Source organism: Aethalodelphis obliquidens, unplaced genomic scaffold, assembly GCF_003676395.1.
Source record: "Aethalodelphis obliquidens isolate GAN/ISIS:26980383/991018 unplaced genomic scaffold, ASM367639v1 scaffold27, whole genome shotgun sequence".
NCBI lineage: Eukaryota > Metazoa > Chordata > Mammalia > Artiodactyla > Delphinidae > Aethalodelphis > Aethalodelphis obliquidens.
The window spans coordinates 5,378,356-5,398,016 of NW_020837971.1; the positions used below are offsets into that span (position 1 = coordinate 5,378,356).

Sequence of the window (19,661 nt, forward strand, 5' to 3'; positions counted from 1 at the left end):
ATCTAATGTTCTTGAAGTGACATTATTACAGATATGGAGAACAGACAAGTTGTTGCAAAAAGTTAAGAAAGGAGAGGGAAGATAAAACTATAAAGAGATATCACATAGAACTTTCTTTGTGATGATAAAACAATTCTGTATCTTGATTATAATGATGGTTATGTGAATCTATACATGTCATAAAATCTCATAAAAGTATACACAAAAACGTGTAAAAGAGTGAGTGCATGTAAAAAATGGTGAAGCCTGAGTAAGCTCTGTAGTCTAATTAATTGTATGCCAAACAATTACCTATTTTTGATAATGCATGATGGTTATTATAAGATGTCAACATTGGAGAAACTGGGTAATGGGTGCACAGGACCTCTTTGTACTATTTTTACAACTTCTTTTGAGTCTTTAATTATTTCCCAACAAGAAATTACAGAGAGCATGATGTAGGGAGGGGAAAAAAGATGGGGAGAGGGAGAAAGAGAGAAAGATAGAAACAGTGAGGGCTTCTAGGCTAGAAGTAGAATAAAAAGGACTGAATTACCCTTCTACTTAAACCAACAACAACAAAAATTTTTAAATAGACAAAATACATGAAAAAACAGTTTCCAAGATACTGTACATCAGGCAATGAAAGAAAGTGATCACTAAGAGCTGGGAAGCAAGCAAAATGAGTCCCTGCTTACTCCCTCGAGAGAGTCTTCAGGCTGTAGTACATGGAGAAGGGACTAATGTAGAGCCCAGCAGACTCCTTGAATTGAGGAAACCATAAGGAGAGTCCACAGAGATTGATAGCTAGAGTTTATAAAGTACCAGAAGGAACAGAACCTAATGCTCACACAAGTCCAGGAAAAACGCCTATCCCACCTGCCAGACTGGAAAATACCATAACTCATGGAGCACTGGGTAGAGCACTTAGTAGTTGGAAAGAGCCCTAGACTGCACATTCCTCCAGAGCTGCCTAACAAATCATAAAACAAGAGATGAAAAGTTGAAATTGTTTCCAAGTACTTTAACTGCACAAAGCTTGAGATTTATAGAAATACAAAAATGCCTGGAACCCAACAAAATAAAATTCACCATGTCTGGCATCCAATCAAAGATTATCAGACATGCAAATAGGCAAGAAATCATGACCCAAGATGAAGTGAATATCAATCGAAACCTATACAGAAAAGACACAGACGTTAGAATTAGCAGAGAAGAAAAATAAAATAGTTATTATAACTGAATTCCACATGTTGGGATAAAGTTAAGTAAGACATGGAAGATATAAAAAAGACCAAAATTGAATTTCTAGAAATGAAAACTACAATATCTGAGACGAAAAATACAGAGGATGTGATTAGACATAAAAGGATATTTCTTGGGCAAAACTGATTAATTGCATACTTGCTCAAAACCTAGTGTACTGTTGACTTTTTCATTATTCCAAATAATTGAGAGAAAATATAATGATGGGCAGCATTATAACTAGCTCAAAAATATTTGCTTGTAAAAATTTGTTGCTAAGATGTCCTGGGTTGCACTTTTGTCAAGGGAAGAACAGATAAAAAATGTTGACATTAAAATATTTGGTTTTACGGGATTGTGTGTGGTGTTAGAGCTTTTGTTTGTGAAAAACGTGCATTAAAACTAAGACTTCAGGGGCTTCCCTGGTGGCGCAGTGGTTGGGAGTCTGCCTGCCGATGCAGGAGACACAGGTTTGTGTCCCAGTCCGGGAGGATCCCATGTGCCGCGGAGCGGCTGTGCCCGTGAGCCATGGCCACTGGACCTGCACATCCAGAGCCTGTGCTCCGCAACGGGAGAGGCCACAGCAGTGAGAGGCCGGCATACCACAAAAAAAAATAATAAAAATAAATAAATAAATAAGATTTCAGAGTAGTTATTTAAATCCTTTTTCAAAAGTGTATAATTTATTTTCCTAGCCAGCTGGTAAGCTTTTTGAGGGCATTACCATGTCTTTTTACATGTTTTGAACCTCCCTAAAATACTTAGCATGATGCTTCCCATAGTGGGTGGTAGTGTTTATAATGTAAAAGAGGGAATCCTCCAGCTGTGATGCACTGAAATTTAACCTGTTCCTAATAAGACAGCACCAGAATTATCCCTCAGAATGTAAGTAAACAAAGTCTGTTACAAGGTTTGGAGTGGGGAGTGGTGGGGTGGGGGGCAGGAAGAAGCTCACCATAGCCAAGAGGCTTATTTTTAAACAAGGCTATTTTTAGACAAGGAACAGAAATTCTGCCAATTACTCCTTAGAGCCCTATCTTTGTCCATGGCTAGAGCTGACTAGATCAGGTATATTTTGGGTTAAATAATGAGTAATGCTTATCAACCAGGTATTTGGAAATCACTCAGTCAGTCAAACTTGGATATTTATATACTTGAGTAGATTTGGACATGGCAGATTTTGAGAGCAAATGCTAGAGTTTAAAAACATGTCCTGAGAAGAAACTTTTCTCTCACTTAAAGGAAGCGAAGCCACACGGGGATAGGTTAGTCATTTCCCATTTCTTGATCAAAAAAATATTGTCTGATTTTCATTGGTAAAGGGGATTAAATAAGGAACAAGGTTTCTGCAGCCCCAAGTTCCAATCTCTGTTACAAGATTTTTGTAGGAAGGAATTTATAAACTTTACAAATAAGAATTAGAATCTCCACAGATTCAACCCAAAGTACAAAGCTTTCAGTAAATTTCTTATTCGCAAGATAAAGCTATTTTCCAGCAACTTAAATGGAACTTTACAAACTGTCTTGCTTGTGAGTATTGTCCCTAAGCTAAAATCACTTGTGTGTTCATTTTGTTAGTAACAATAGTACTGTGCATGGTCTCCTCTGCTGTAGAAGGAAATGGGTAGATTTGGCTTCTCCTTCCGTAAGCAAGAAACTCATGATTGAGGAGGTAAAAGATCTTAGATATTTGGGAAACCCTTACTATTGTTGATGCTTTACTATTGCTATTAAAATGTGTAAAAAATAATAGAACAACCAATATTCAGGATTACCAGTTCTTTCCTCTACGTTTATTTGAATTACTAGAAAAAGAAGTTCTGTACTATACAAAAGCTATTGGTTGTAGATACCTTGAAATCCTGACCTGCTAAATGTGGTAAGGCACAAAAAGATGAACAGATTAAAATTGATAAAGTTGAACCCCTTAATGATGAAGATTGGGGGAAAAGAGAAGCTTCTGATACAGGGATTACTAGTTGGAATGAGAGAGATTTTAAGCAGTTTACTGAGAAGTGGGTTGTGATGATACTGAAAATACAGCAAGAGAAGTGGAAGGAAAAAGAAACTCTAGAGGAAGTCATTGAATATGCTGCTGTCTTTTGGGAAGGATCCAGTGAAGATGTAGATAGATAAGATTATGGCTCAGATTAAAGGGGAGAGACAAGAATTCACAGGAGAATTTGTATCACACAAAAGCACGTGACACAAAGATTGAATGGTACAAAGCACCTTTTCAGCAGCTGGGAACATCATATGATACTAACAAAGGAGAAAACTGTCCTAGAGAAGAGAGTTGTTTCCTGATTTGTGTGCTTGGATTCAACAAAGAAAATGTATATGATGAATTGAGCCAGTGTATTCACAACATTCATCAGTTCAGATTTGACTGGTCTCTTAAGTTCAGAATTGCAGTGGATCTCCAGAGGAGGTGTAGCATCTTAACTACCTTGATTGAAAGAAAAAACAGAACTAGAAGACTAGAGATGGGAAACAAACCAGGTGAGCTCAATGATTGCCATAGCCTATTACCTTGAGAGTGTTTCCAGGCTGCAGGGCAGGGATGGGTATCGTAGGCAGAGCCCAACAGACTCACCAAGTGGAGGAGACCAGGGCTGCTAGAGTTAACAAGAGAAAGTTCCAGAGCAAACAGAGGTACACAGGGTGCCCATGACTGTTCAGCAAAGTACGGATCAGCATCTGTGTGAGGAAACCACCTGATACATGCTACAATATGAATGAACCTCATAATAATTATGCTAAAATAACGTAGATATTTTTTAAAAGACTACGTATTGTATATTTTGTATGACTCCATTTATTAAAATCTTAGAAAATGCAGCTAATCCAAAGTGACACAAAGTAGATTAGTAATTATCGAAGGATTGGTGGGGGTCGGGGGGGTTGTAGAGGTGACAGGCCGGGTGGGGCATGAGGGAAAGATTACAAAGGGGCACAAGGAAACTTAGGAGTGATGGATATGTTCATTATCTTGATTGAGGAGATGGTTTTGCAGACTTTTACATATGTAAAAACATTACATTACATACTTTAAATACATGTATTATTTTGTCAATTGCACTTAAATAAAGCTCTTTTTAAAACCTGCATCCAAAAAAAATACAAACAAAAAACAGAGTAGTTTCCCTTTCAGAGTTGTTCTGAGGAAAAGAAAGGAGAGAACAAGCCCAAGTAACCTATTTGCAACTCTCTTCCAACTCAGGTTGTCTTTACTAAGATTTTTGCAGTTCAAAAGTGTTTTTCAGTTTTAGAGATGTAGTGTTAGGATCTGTGTAGTCAAATATTGCTCTTGTCAATCAAGATATAACTTTATGCAATTTTGTGTTTCAGGCCTCCTGAATCAAGCAAGCAAACATGAAAAATGGATTAAGGCTGATGCTCCAAAAGGCACTGTAAGCTTTAGAAGCCAAAGCTGGTTTCAGTCCCTGAAACTGCAGGACTGAGAATGGTTTGAGTTATGTTTCTAAATTTTAACAATGATTAGTAGATCTGTGACTACAAAAACTCAAATACCACTGTTCATATAAATGTTGAAAACAATAAATTGGGATGTCTTGGGGCAGCCTTTTCAAAATTTGTACTTAGCTATTAGTTTTCTTCTGTAACAAATTACCACAAACTTATTGACTTAAAATAATACCTGTTTGCCATGGGATCTCCTGGACCCTGACTCCACCCAGCAGTAACCCAGCACTAGCCCCAGGGCCTCCCAGGGTTCTGCCATCAACCATCAACCAGTGGCCAGCAGCATCTGCACAAGGCAGGACCTGGCAACCAAGCAGACCAGGGGCCAACCTAGCCTATCAGACCACCTATATAGTCAGCCTGCCAAAACAGAAAGACCCACACAACCCTCATAGGAGGAACCCCTAGAGCATATAACTGTTGAGAGGAGAGTGCACTGCTGGAACACAAAAGGTCACTTCTTCAAGGTTGGGAAACATAACCAACCTACCAGGTACATAAAAATAAAAACAACTAGTTAGGCAAAATGAGGCAACAGAGGAACATATTCCAAACAAAGGATTAAGATAAAACACCCGAAAAAGAACTAAGTGAAGTGGAGATATGCAATCTAACCAAGAAAGAGTTCAGGAGTGTGATTGTACAGATGATCAAAGAACTTGGGAAACAAATGGATGCACAGAGTGAGACATTAGAAGTTTTTAACAAAGAGTTAGAAAATAGAAAGAACAACCGAACAGAGATGAAGAATACAGTAACTGAAATGAAAAATACACTAGAGGGAATCAATAGTAGACTAAATGATACAGGGAAATGGATTAGTGAGCTGGAAGACAGAGTAGTGGAAATCAGTGATGCTGAAGGAAAAAAAAATGAAAAGAAATGAGGACAGTTTAGGAGACTTCTGGGACATCAAGCTCACTAATATTTATATTATAGGATTCCCAGAAGGAGAAGAGAAAGAGAAAGGGGCTGAGAACATAATTGAAGACAATAGCTGAAAACTTCCCTAACCTGGGAAGGGGAAACAGACATCTAAGTCCAGGAAGTGCAGTGAGCACCATACAGGATTAACCTAAAGAGGCAGACACCAAGACACATTGTAATTAAAATGGCAAAAATTAAAGATAAAAGAGAATATTAAAAGCAGCAAGGGAAAAGCAACCTGTTACATAAAAGGGAACTCCCATAAGGCTATCACCTGACTTTTCAACAGAAACTCTTCAGGCCAGACAGAGCAGCATGGCATGATATATTTGAAGTGATGAAAGGGAAAAACCAAAACCCAATAATACTCTGCAAGGCTCTCATTCAGATTTGATGAAGAGATAAAAAGCTTTACAGAGAAGCAAAAGCCAAGAGTTCAGGATCACCAAATCGGCTTTAAAGAAATGTTAAAGGAACTTCTGTAAGCAAAAAAGGACACAAGAAACATGAAAATCATGAAAGGAGAAAGCTCATTGGTAAAGGCAAACATAGTAAAGGTAGGAAATCATTCATGCACAAAGCTAGTAGGAAGGTTGAAAGACAAAAGTAGTAAAATTGTCTATATCCACAATAAGTAGTTAAGGGATACACAAGACAATTATATGTAAAAAATGATATCAAAAACAGTAATCATGAGGGTACAAGAGTACAAATTCTGCGTTGTTAAAATGCATTGGAAATTAAGAGATCAGCAACTTCAAACAATCGTGTATATATAGATTGCTATATGTAAATCTCATGGTAACCACAAACCAAAAATCTATAAAAGATACACACGCAAAAAAGAAAAAGGAATCCAAACATAACACTAAAGGTAGTCATCAAATCACAAAAGAAGAGAACAAAAGAAGGAACAAAAAAGACATACAAAAACAACCCCAAAACAGTGAACAATATGGCAATAAGAATATACATATCGATAATTACTTTAAGTATAAATGGATTAAATGCTCCAATCAAAAGACATAGAGTGACTGAATGGATTCAAAAACAAGACTCATATATATGCTGCCTACAGGTGACTCATTTCAGATCTAAAGACACACACAGACTGAAAGTGAGAGGATAGAAAAAGGTATTCCATGCAAAGGGAAATCAAAAGAAAGCCAGGGTAGCAATATTTATATCAGACGAAATAGACTTTAAAACAAAGACTGTAAGAAAAGACAAAGAAGTACATTACATAATGATCAAGGGATCAATCCAAAGAGAAGATACAACAATTATAAATATATATGCACCCAGCATAAGCAAAGCTAAACACACAAAGCAAATAATAACAGACATATGGGGAGCAATGGACACAGTATGTAGTAGTAGGGAATTTAATACCCCATTTACACAGTAGTAGTAGGGAATTTAATACCCCATTTACATCAATGGACAGATCATCCAGACAGAAAGTCAATAAGGAAACACAGGCCTTAAATGACACACTAAACAAGATGGAACTTATATAAACATTCATCAGAAAGCAGCAGAATACACATTCTTTTCAAGTGCACATGGAACATTCTCCAGGATAGATAACATGCTAGGCCAGAAAACAAGCCTTGGTAAATTTAAGAAAATTGAAATCATGTCAAGCATCTTTTCTGACCACAATGCTGTGAGACTAGAAATCAACTACAAGAAAAAAGAAAAACCTGCAAAAAATATAAACATGTGGAGGCTAAACAATATGATACTAAACAACCAATAGATCACTGGTGAAATCAAAGAAGAGATAAAAGAATACCTGGAGACAAATGAAAACAAAAACACAACAATAGAATCTCCGGGATGCAGCAAAAGCAGTTCTCAGAGCACAGTTTATAGCAATACAAGCCTGCCTCAGGAAACAAGAAAAATCTCCAATACACAACCTAACATTACACCTAAAGGAACGAGAAAAAGAAAAACAAACAAAACCCAAAATTAGTCAAAGGAAAGAAATCATAAAGGTCAGAGCAGAAATAAATGAAATAGACTCTTAAAAAAAAAAAAGAAAAGATCAGAGAAGCTAAGAGCTGGTTCTTTGAAAAAATAAAGAAAATTGATAAACCTTTAGCCAGATTCATGAAGAAAAAAAGAGGATCCAAATCAATAAAATCAGAAATGAAAAAGGGGAAGTTACAACTGATGCCATGGAAATACAGAGGATCATAAGAGACTACTAGAAACAACTACGTGTCAATAAAATGGACAATGTTGAAGAAATGGGCAAATCCTAGAAATGTACAATCTTCCAAGAGTGAACCAGCAAGAAGCAGAAAATATGAACAGACCAATTAGAAATAATGAAATTGAATTAGTAATTAAAAAAACCCTTCCAACAAACAAAAGTCCATGACCTGATGGCTTCACAGATGAATTCTGCCAAACATTTAGAGAAGAATTAATACTTACGCTTATTATACTATTCCAAAAAATTGCAGAGGAAGGAACACTTCCAAACTGATTCTACATGGCCAGCATCACCCTGATACCAAAAGTAGACAAAGATATCTCACACATACACAAATTACAGGCAATTATCACTGATGAACATTGATGTAAAAATCCTCAATAAAACATTAGTAAACCGAATCCAACAATACATCAAAAGGATCATATACCATGATCAAGTGGGATTTATCCTAGGGATGCAAGAATTTTTCAATATCCACAAATCAATCAGTGTGATACGCCACATTAATGAAGAATAAAAACCATATGATCATCCCAATAGATGCAGAAAAAGCTTTTGGCAAAATTCAGCATCCATTTGTGATTAAAAACTCTCCAGAAAGTGGGCCTAGAGGGGACACACCTCAACATAATAAAGGCCATATATGACAAACCAATGCTAACATCATACTTAGTGGTGAAAAGCTGAAAGCATTTCCTCTAAGATCAGTAACAAGACAAGGATGCCCATTCTTGCCACTTTTATTCTGCATAGTTTTGGAAGTCCTAGCCACAGCAGTCAGACAAGAAAAAGAAATAAATGGAATCCAAATTGGAAAGGAAGAAGAAAAACTGTACTGTTTGCAGATGACATACTATACATAGAAAATCCTGAAGATACCACCAAAAACTACTAGAGCTCATCACTGAATTTGTGAAGTTGCAGGATACAAAATTAATACACAGAAATCTGTTGTGTCTCTATACACTAACAATGAACTATCAAAAAGAGAAATTAAGAAAACAATCCCATTTACCATCACATCAAAAAGAATAAAATACCTAGGAATAAACCTACCTAAGTAGGTAAAAGACCTGTACTTGGAAAACTATAAGACACTTAGGAAAGAAATTGAAGGCAATCCAAACAGATGGAAAGGTATGCTGTGTTCATGGATTGGAAGAATTAATATTGTAAAATGACCATACTAGCCAAGGCAATCTACAGATTCAATGCAATCTATATCAAAATACCAAGGGCATCTTTTTCACACAACTAAAATAATTATTCCTAAAATTTGTGTGGAAACACAGAAGACCCTGAATAACTAAAAAAATCTTCAGAAAGAAGAACAGAGCTGGAGGAATCATGCTCCCTGTCTTCAGACTATACTGTAAAGCTACAGTTATCAAAACAGTGTGGAATTGGCACAAAAACAGATATGTAGATCAGTGGAACAGAATAGAGACCCAGGAAATAAACCCACACACTTACAGTCAATTAATCTATGACAAAGGAGGCAAGAATATATTACAGTGAAAAAAAGTCTTTTCAATAAGTGGTGCTGGGAAAACTGGACAGCTACATGTAAAAGACTAGAATTAGAATATTCTCTAAAACCATATGCAAAAACAAACTCAAAATGGATTAAAGATCTAAATGTAATACCAGAAAGCAAAACTTGTAGAAGAAAGCATAGGCGGAACACTCTTTGACATAAATTGTAGCAATATTTTGGGAGATCTGTCTCCTAAAGCAAAGGAAATAAAAGCAAAGATAAACAAATGGAACCTAATTAAATTTAAAAGCTTTAGCACAGCAAAGGAAATCATCGACAAAATAAAAAGGCAACCTACTGAATGGGAGAAAATATTTGCAAATGATATGACCCATAGAGGTTTATATCCAAAATATACAACAGCTTTTACAACTCAACATCAAAAAAAAAAAAGAAACCTGATTAAAAAATGGGCAGAAGACCCAAATAGATATTTTTCTAAACAAGTCTTACAGATGGGCACAGGCACTTGAAAAGATGCTCAACATCATTAATAATCAGAGAAATTCAAAATAAAACCCCAGTGAGATATCACCTCACATTTGTCAAAATGGCTATCATTGTAAAAGATCACAAAAAATGTTGGCAAGGATGTGGAGAAAAGGCAAACTTCTTACACTTGGTGAGAATGTAAATTGGTGCAGCCACCATGGAAAACAGTATGGAGGTTTATCAAAAAAACAAAAAATAGGACTAACATACCCAGCAATTCCACTCCTGGGTATTTATCTGAAAAAAACAAAAATACTAATTTAAAAAGATACATGCACCCCAGTAGTCATAGCGTTATTTATAATTGGTAAAATATGGAAGCAACCTAAGTGTTCATTAACAGATGAATGGATAAAGAAGATGTGGTACGTATACACACACACACACACACACACACACACACACTGGAATACTACTCAGCCATGAAAAAGAATGAAATTTTGCCATTTGCAGCAACATGGATGGACCTGGAGGGTATTATGCTAAGTGAAATAAGTCAGAGAAAGACAGATACCGTATGATATCACTTGCATGTGGAATGTAAAAAATAAAACAAACTAGTGAATATAACAAAAAAGAAGCAGACTCATAGAGAACACACATCAGTGGTTACCAATGGGGAGAGGGAAGTGGGGAGGGGCAGGATAGGGGTAGGGGATTACGAGGTACAAACTACTATATATAAAATAAGCTACAAGGATATATAGTACAACACAGGAGATATAGCCAATATTTTATAATAACTATAAATGGAACATAACCTTTAAAAATTGTCAATCACTATGTTGTACACCTGAAACTTATATAATATTGTATATCAACTATACCTCATTAAAATGTTTTGAAAAATAAAATCAGTTGTAAAGCTGAAAAAACTAATACTAACACCTATTTATCAGCTCATAGTTCTGTATGTCGAGCTCAGCATGGTTAGATTCTCTGCTTGGGTTATCCACAAGGCTGGACTTAAGGTATTGTCCAGGCTGAGGTCTCATCTAGATGATCTGAGGAATAGTCTACTTCCAGGCTCATTCGTATTGTTGGCAAAATGCAGTTCCTTGTGACTGTGTGACTGAGATCTCTGTTTCCATGCTGGCTGTCAGTTGGCAATCACTCTAAATTTCTAGAGGCCACCTGCATCTCTTTTATATGGCCTTCTCTTCAGGCCAGCACTAATGCAATCAGTCCTTGTCATGCTGTGAATATCTGAGCTCTTTTTCTGCAGCCACCTTGGGATAACTCTGCTTTTAAAGAGCTCAGAGGATTAGGTCAGGCCTACTCAGGATAATCTTTGTTTTGCCATATAATGTAACAGTCATGGAGTGATGTCTCATCATATTCATAGTTTCCACTTATACTCAAGAAGAAGACATTTTACAAAAATATAGGTAATAGGGGGCAGCTATTTTGAAATTCTTTGTACCAGAGCTCTTGTGTAACATGTTTTCTACTTACTATTGTGCTTACTATGACAACAGTATAACTTTAAGCTGTGAAGAAAACACATCACAAATATGATGCAGTTGCTACTGATTCTTATTTTTTGTATGTAATTTAAGACATAATGCGTTGCGGGGAGGGGGCATTCAGCTACTTTATAGCCTGGTGTATGAAGACAGATTTTCACTTTTACAATGGCGTACTATATAAAGTTATTTTATGAATTCTCTTTCTTTCAAACCTTGTATGTTTATTCCTGGAATATTTAAATTATACAACACTGAATAGACCTATCTACTGAACTGTATTTCTTATGCTTAGGATAAATCAGTTCTTAAGCTCCGATTTTCTAATAAGCCTTTCCAAATATGACTTGTACTAGACTCTTTTTGTTAATATTTTATTTGGAGTTCTGTCTTTAACTTCTTATTTATAAAACAAAAAGTCAGCTTTGCGGGGTGTCTCAAAGTCACTTTTTAGTTCACCCTTCATGAAATCAAAATTTGTATGAGTTTGGACAACACTTACATGTTAGTATGTTTGATGTGGTTGTGGTGTGTGTGTGTTAAATTATTAAGTAGAGGAAACTGGGAAGCAATGAGGCAATTTTTATAATCTTTTTCACCTTATGCAATTATATAAATACTTTCATGACTAAAAATAAAGTTTATGAAGTTTGTCAAAAACAGCCAGAAAGGTCATGAGCATAAACAGCAGTCAACTGTATTTAAAATTATTAAAGGAATGGTACATCTTTGGATAACATAGTCAAGTCCAAACAGAAAGGAAATGTGACATATTTTACTCTCTTGAACACAGACCTATATATTTCAAATGCTTAAGATCTGAAGACCTAAGTAATATTTTGGATACCTTGAGTACTTTGCACTGAGAACTTAAAGATTTCACCACCTGTTCTCTCTACTCCTTGGTCCCCTTTCATAGCCCACTTTTTCTAACACCTACCCTTTTTCTTTCATTTCTGTAACTATAAAATGTGTCTCCTCATAATTAACAAATGTGTCTCCTCTTTTTGTTTAAAAGAAGACCTTACTCAAAGAGTTTTTGGAGCAGACTTTGACAGTTAAATACCCTGCCTGGTTTCTAGAGAACATAACGGGGTATGTTTCTCCTTAACCCTGGTCTTCCCCATGCACGTGTTTTTCCGCACGTGTTTTTCCTTTAGAAAGCAGTTGCCTCCTGTATAGGTCTCTCCAGTTTTGTGCTTGTGACAGTTAGGGGTCAGAAGCCAATTTATATGCAGCTGCCAGAATCTCCAAATTTAGTTAAAAATCACCCTCTGGAACAGTCATCTTATGTCTGTTGGGTTAGGTCTTAAAATTTCCTACTCGGCTGATTCCCCTGTCTACTTCCAGGAGCCATTCTACAGCTAAATGATACTACGTACTTCAAAAACTTTCAAAACCAACTTAAGAAAGGGGAGAATTACTAAAAGCATTTAGCTGATATCAGAATACCCTATAATAATACCTTGTAAAATACCTTTTAAAAAAATAAGACCTTTAAAAACTTTTCAAAATAACTTTCATATCTTTTACCTTAAGTTTTATCCTTACTTCACATTTGTGGGGTACAAAAGACAGTAACCCCATTTAAGAGATGAGTAATGGAGGAAATAGAAAGGTTAAAAGACTGATCTAATATTACCAACATTGTTTGTGGCAGTCAGAACAGATTTCTTCCTTTCCTGGATTCTATAAACATCAGTGTTACGTAGTATCAAATAATGATACACTGGCATGTGATCATTTGAATTCTGTTAAAATCCAAAAGGAGTTATCTTTTACCAGAATGGTAAAAATTCATAGATTAAAGCTTTTAAAAATTAATCTGTAGATACACAATCAGTAACGCGTATCTCCTAGCATAAAATTGGGAGCTTTTTTGATATACCATAGTTTGAAAAATTCTTCCATAGTGCAAATTTGATCTTTCTGTTTTTTAAGGAGCCTCCATACTGTTCCATAGTGGCTGTACCAATTTACATTTCCACCAACCGTATAGGAGGGTTCCCTTTCTCCACTCCCTCCCCAGCATTTATGACTGTAGCCATTCTGATCAGAGTGAGGTAATACCTCATTATAATTTTGATTTGCATTTCTCTAATATTTAGTTATGTTGAGCATTTTTTCATGTGCCTGTTGGCCATCTGTATGTCTTTTTTTGGAGAAATGTCTATTTAGATCTTCTGCCTGTATTTGGATTGGGTTGTTTGGGGGTTTTTTGATATTGAGCTATATGAGCTGTTTGTATATGTTGTAAATTAATCCCTTGTCTGTTGCATCATTTGCAAATATTTTCTCCCATTCTGTAGGTTGTCTTTTCATTTTGTTTAAGGTTTCCTTTGCTGTGCAAAAGCTTTTAAGTGTAATTAGGTCCCATTTGTTTATTTTTGATTTTATTTCCATTACTCTAGGAGATGGATCCAAAAAGATATTTCTGCAATTTATGTCAGAGTGTTCTGCCTGTGTTTTCCTCTAGGAGGTTTATAGTATTTGGTCTTACATTTAGATCTTTAATCTACTTTGAGTTTATTTTTGTATATGGTGTTAGAGAATGTTATTTCTTTCTTTTATATATAGCTGTCCAGTTTTCCCAGCACCACTTATTGAGGAGACTCTTTTCTCCATTGTATCTTCTTGTCTCCTTTGTCATAGATTAATTGACCATAGGTGTATGTGTTTATTTCTGGGCTTTCTATTCTCTTCCATTGACCTATATTTCTATTTTTGTGCCAGTACCATACTTTCTTGATTACTGTAGCTTTGTAGTATAGTCTGAAGTCAGAGAGTCTCATTCCTCCTGCTCTGTTTTTCTTTCTCAAGATTGCTTTGGCTATTCAGGATCTATTGTGTTTCCATACAAATTAAAAATTTATTTTTGTTCTAGTTCTGTGGAAAGTGCCATTGGTAAATTGATAGGGATTGCACTGAATCTGTAGATTGCTTTGGGTAGTATAGTCATTTTAAAAAATATTGATTCTTTCAATTCAAGAACACGTTATATCTTTCCATCTGTTTGTGTCATCTTCAATTTCTTTCATATGATCCAGCAATCCCACTCCTGGGCATATATCCAGAGAAAACTATAATTCGAAAAGATACTTGCACCCCAATGTTCATTGAAGCACTATTTGCAATAGCCAAGACATGGAAGCAACCTAAGTGTCCATCAACAGATGAATGGAGAAAGAAGATGTGGGGTGTGTGTGTGTGTGTGTGTGTGTGTGTGTGTGTGTGTGTGTGTAAAATGGAATATTAGTCTTAAAAATAATGAAGTAATACCATTTGCAGCAACAAGGATGAACCTAGAGATTATCACATTAAGTGAAGTAAGCTAGAGCAAGACAAATATCATATGACATCTCTTATACATGGAATCTAAAAAAAGAAAAGATACAAATGAACTTATTTACAAAACAAAAATAGACCCACAGACATAGAAAGCAAACTTACGGTTACCAAAGGGGAAAGGTGGTGGGGGAGAGATAAATTAGGAGGCTGGGATAAACATGTACTGACTACTATATGTAAAATATATATAGATCCTTGAAGTCATTGCCCTTACTCAAACTCTTACTCTGATTTATATAGCCTTCTGCTTTCTTTTCTAAAGAGAAGCTTCTAAATTCCTTGTCAATAACATCACATTTCTCAGGATTGTTTCGTACAACTGTAACCTTAAATTTGATAATCTCATCAAAACTATTGGTTTGATTAAGGTAAATTTAAGTGGAAAATTTACATAGTAGCAGTGCTTGATTTGGCTTTTTAAAATCATGATTATTAGACAGAAGAACTTATAGATGTATTTAGAAACATCTGTAGCTGGAATAAGAATCTGGAGATGATTTGCTGTTTGTTTACACAGTTAAGATCCAACTAGTAAAAATACTTGGACGAAATGAAGTTGCCAAGTTCTACATTTTTTGTTCTTCCTGCTTGAGGTTGAAGGTCATGCTGCTTCCTGTTCACTACTGTATGTTGACTCTTCCGCCATCAATTCTGAATCTTTAAGTTGTGTTATATCTTGTTGCTCTGGAAGAGGCTTGCCTTCGCAATCATAGCCAAACCAAAGTGGAGGGTCAGTAGCATTATATTCCTGCTGCTGAACTATAGATGACATTCTCTTAGCTGCTTCTCTGTAATAACAGTGATGAGCATTAGCTAGTTGCAGAAGTAATCACTAGTGCAGAATTTTCAAACTAGATCACATTTGGAATTAAAGAACTCACTGTCACAACTTGAATTCATTTCACATCTCTCTTGCCTTCCTGATGGGGAGGGTGTGGGTAAATTGTGCTAATAATCAGGATCCCAAAGCTTAAGTAGCTCAATAGTTCTCTGGTTCATCCAGTTCAGAGATTAACAGATACAGTAAATGGGTAAGGAAACTGCATGGCCATGGCGTAGGAACACTGAGAGCACTCTATAGCACTCTTAAATGAGCACTCTGCCTGATATTTCCAGTTTCTTTGATGAGGGAGTATCCTAACCAACCAACCTGTGAAGGCTGGCCATGCAACAGAGCAGGAGCTCTTAACCTAGAGTCCACAGATCCCTGTTGGATACATGGATGAACTTCAGGGAAGCCCATGAACTCCCTGAAAATTCATGCAGTTTTTTATCTACTATGTATTTTTTTGAGGGGAGGGTTTGTGACTTTCATCGAAGTCTCAAAAGGTGTTCCATGGTCAAAATGACTAAAAATATTGTTACTGTCTCTCTTAGGAGGAAGGAAGCAAAGAAGTCATGTAAAAGTTGTTCAGGACCCCAATTCCAACATGGTGGGAGGAGGGCATTCCCGACACCACCAAGCAATTCTCAGACACCAGCTGGATGTCCTATAATTCAACTCAATTATGATGCTATCTACCTGGAAATCACGTTAGATTCCACAAATTAAGGGCTCAGTTCCACAGATCACCCTTCACTTCAGATACCAGGTTGTTACCTGGGCTTCTGATCTACCAGCTAGAGCTGCTCACAGGACACAAACATTTTACTTGCTGGATCACTGGTTTATTAAAGGATATTACTCAAGAACAACCAGGTATCAGAGATGCATAGGGCAAGGTACAGGGAAAGGATGCTGAGCTTCTGTGCTCTCTCCAGGCATACCACTCTCCAAATATATATGAGAAATATATTTTGATCATCTGAATGACCAAATGTATATGTCTTATAAAGCACAGTATTGCAGCATCAGGAAAAAAAAGTATATCTAACTTGAAAATAATGTCATTTCCAAGACAGAAGGATTTTCCTAGAAAGTTGTTTTGAATCTTCAGACCAGTACCAAACAGGAAATGAGTAACTGGCAGCTTCCCTAGGATCAGAAATGAGTAATGTTTGCCCACATACGGGCTACTTTGCCTGTTTTTGCTGTATATTACGATGAGTTATTAATTGCAGCAGTTTGGAAACAGTCATTGATATGGAGGCTGATGTTATCATATACTTTGGCTTAAGTCTGTGCTCAATGGCTATATGAGTTCTAGTAGGGTAATGAAATCAAAAAGGCTAAGGTACATCAGTTGTTTGAAATACTGTTTCACTTGAATCAAATCTTAGGTGTTTTAAAATAACTGTAAGCAAACTCAGCAGGGAGACAACCAAAGCATTGCCAATTCTGTCTCTTACCACATTGCTTTTTGGCTAATACATTTGCACTTGCAAAACTTTAAAGAAGTTTAAAAAACAATTTGAATAAAAACAATTGTTATACTAATTTCTAGTTCTGAGCCACCAATCCTTGCGGATTAAAACTTGGCAAACAGGTGTCTTCTGTTTCGAGAAATACTTATTCTGAAATTTGAAAATGATAAGTTTATAGTCAAATCTATAAAATTTTACATTCTGTTAATTTTTTAATCTTTTTTTAAAAGTTTGATCCTGGGCTTCTCTGGTGGTGCAGTGGTTGAGAGTCCGCCTGCCGATGCAGGGGACACGGGTTCGTGCCCCGGTCCGGGAAGATCCCACATGCCATGGAGTGGCTAGGCCTGTGAGCCATGGCCGCTGAGCCTGCGCGTCCGGAGCCTGTGCTCCGCGACGGGAGAGGCCACAACAGTGAGAGGCCCGCGTACCGCAAAAGAAAAAAAAGTGTGATCCTATGTTTTAAACTTCTTGTATAATCTTTCTATGTCCTCTAAGTAGGATATTATTTTTGCATAATGTAAACACAAGCATTTTTGAAAAGTATCAGGAAACTTGAAAATGTAGAAACTGAATGCTCCTGCCAGAAACATGTCTGTCTGTTTGTCTCAAACTCCCTCTCTCTCTTTTAATAGCTTAATGCTCTAGTATAGATGGGAGCTGGGAAATATTGAAAAGAAAATGTCTACTTAGGACTCACTGTGTGTTCTAAGTTTCTTCAAGTGCATGTGGGATCCTTTGAGTACCTTCTGCTCAGGTACTTAGGCCTGAGTGACTCCAAGAACTTGTAGGAAATGATTTGGGAATTGAAGCCATCTACTGCAATGGTTAGTCTTTACACATTTAACCTGGCGAGAGAGGATTCTTTGGATCAGTATAGAACAATGATTTTCAAACACGATATGCCACACAGTTGTAAAGTATCAGATGGTTAATAATAATGATATTTTGAAGTTTGTAAGTGATTTTTGTTTTTTATAAATTAAAGGGGATTCAAGGTTATCCCTGTAATAACATCACTTGCCCTCACACTTCCTTCTAGTTTCTTGAGTAAGCTAAAAGAAAGGGGAATTTGGAGCCTACGTCAAAGACTACTTGTAATCAGCCTCTTATTTATGCATCAGCAAGTAAATTGGGCAAACAGTACTTGTCTCCCCTTATTGATCAAATCTCTTGAATGTTAGAGCTTTAAAAAACTTGAAAATCACTAATCTAAAGATAAAAGAGCAGCATAACAGTGATAAGATCTAGGTACAAAGTATGGCTCTTTTATTTGTATGACTTTGGGTATGTTATTTAAGCTGCTTATACCAGTTTCCTTATTCATTTTTATGGTAATAGGGTATTTGTGAGGATTAGATAATAAACATAAAATAAGATTTAGCACATACATGGCAAGTGATAATTGTTAAGTAATATTATTTGTTCATATTAATAATAAAATTCAGTAGGTCCAAATTACAAGGGCCTTACCACAAAGACCTTTCCGTGAGCTAGAGAGAACTCTGAGATTTATTTCCTAACAACACAGATCTTAGAGTACCTAGGTAGTAATTTATGCTGCCAGGAACTGCTAAATAAGGTCCTCAAGGAATCTCTATACTGCTGTTTGGGGCTCTGAAGACCACCTAGACTTTCTCTACTCATCTCTCTAAAGTTTAAAGTTTTCGACTCCAGACACAAAAATATCAGAAAGGTCCCTTTGCTCTTTGCTAATTATAGACTTAATGGCTCTTCTGCCTCTTTGTGATTCAGACCCTCCTGGGTTGTGGAGACTATTGTTTGGGTCTTTCTCCCTCTTTTCCACTATGCTTTTCTTCATCTCCATTGCCTGTCTTGCTTTCCCCACAGAGGTCCATAAATTGAAAGGTTAGTTGAATACAACTGCTTCAAATGTAGACAGCTAGATTTTCCCCTCAAATTTATAATCTCAGTTATTACTTATTTCTCCTTGAATTAAAGGAGCCTTTATTATGTCTCCACATGGGACTTCTGGAATCACTTCCTGGGATCCCTTCAGGCTCTGGGGTTGTAGAATAACAGCATATCTCATGCTGGAAGCACTTCAGCCAATTTGCTCATTGACCAAAAGTTTGCTACTCCCCTAGTTCAGATAGGGTGGGCTCAACAGACCTCTTTGATTTGTAAAGCTGGTGCAGTGTTTTCAGATTCCATTGAGTATGGGGGAATTTGTATATAGAACAGTTTCTTCTGAGGGCTATAATTGGATTTTAAGGGCTGCATTGTATACTTTTATGTCCAAATGGAATCAGATGTGTGGGAATATATTGCTTTGTGATTCAAAGTCATTGAACCTCTTCCCAAGAAAAATCTCTTATATCCTAACTACCAAATGTTCCATTTCACCCAGACAAAACAAAGCTCTTGCTGTTTAGGGAGCAAGAGCAAACAACTGTGCTTTTTTAGAGTGAACATAGGTAGGGGATTAGATGTCATCATGAGCTTGTGTCTTGAAGGGTCCACATTCTCTGCAGCACTTCCAGTTCCACCCAAGAATCCCATGGATCTAAGTGGAGAAGAAGATGCTCTACAGTCTCTAGAGCTGACCCCAAACAGCAGAATGTGGCCAGGCCTTACCACTTCTCTAATCAGTTTTGAAGCCCAAGTATCTTGGGCTTGACTGACAAAC

General features: G+C 36.5%; 2 protein-coding genes across 5 annotated transcripts in view; one reads left to right on the forward strand and one right to left on the reverse strand.

The window, feature by feature from the left end:
- FAM185A (family with sequence similarity 185 member A) overlaps positions 1-4,805 on the forward strand; it is a 67,293-nt gene extending 62,488 nt beyond the window's left edge. For all 4 annotated transcript variants that reach the window (XM_027123820.1, XM_027123818.1, XM_027123821.1 and 1 more), the window contains one exon: positions 4,576-4,805. In XM_027123820.1, coding sequence (XP_026979621.1) covers positions 4,576-4,688 — 113 coding nt within the window. In that variant the 3' untranslated portion in view covers positions 4,689-4,805. The remainder of the gene's footprint in view (positions 1-4,575) is intronic.
- Positions 4,806-14,873: 10,068 nt separating this feature from the next.
- Positions 14,874-19,661, reverse strand: part of FBXL13 (F-box and leucine rich repeat protein 13) — a 183,410-nt gene continuing 178,622 nt past the window's right edge. The window contains 1 exon segment of the mRNA XM_027123825.1: positions 14,874-15,498. Within this exon segment, the coding sequence (XP_026979626.1) occupies positions 15,312-15,498 (187 nt within the window). The 3' untranslated portion in view covers positions 14,874-15,311.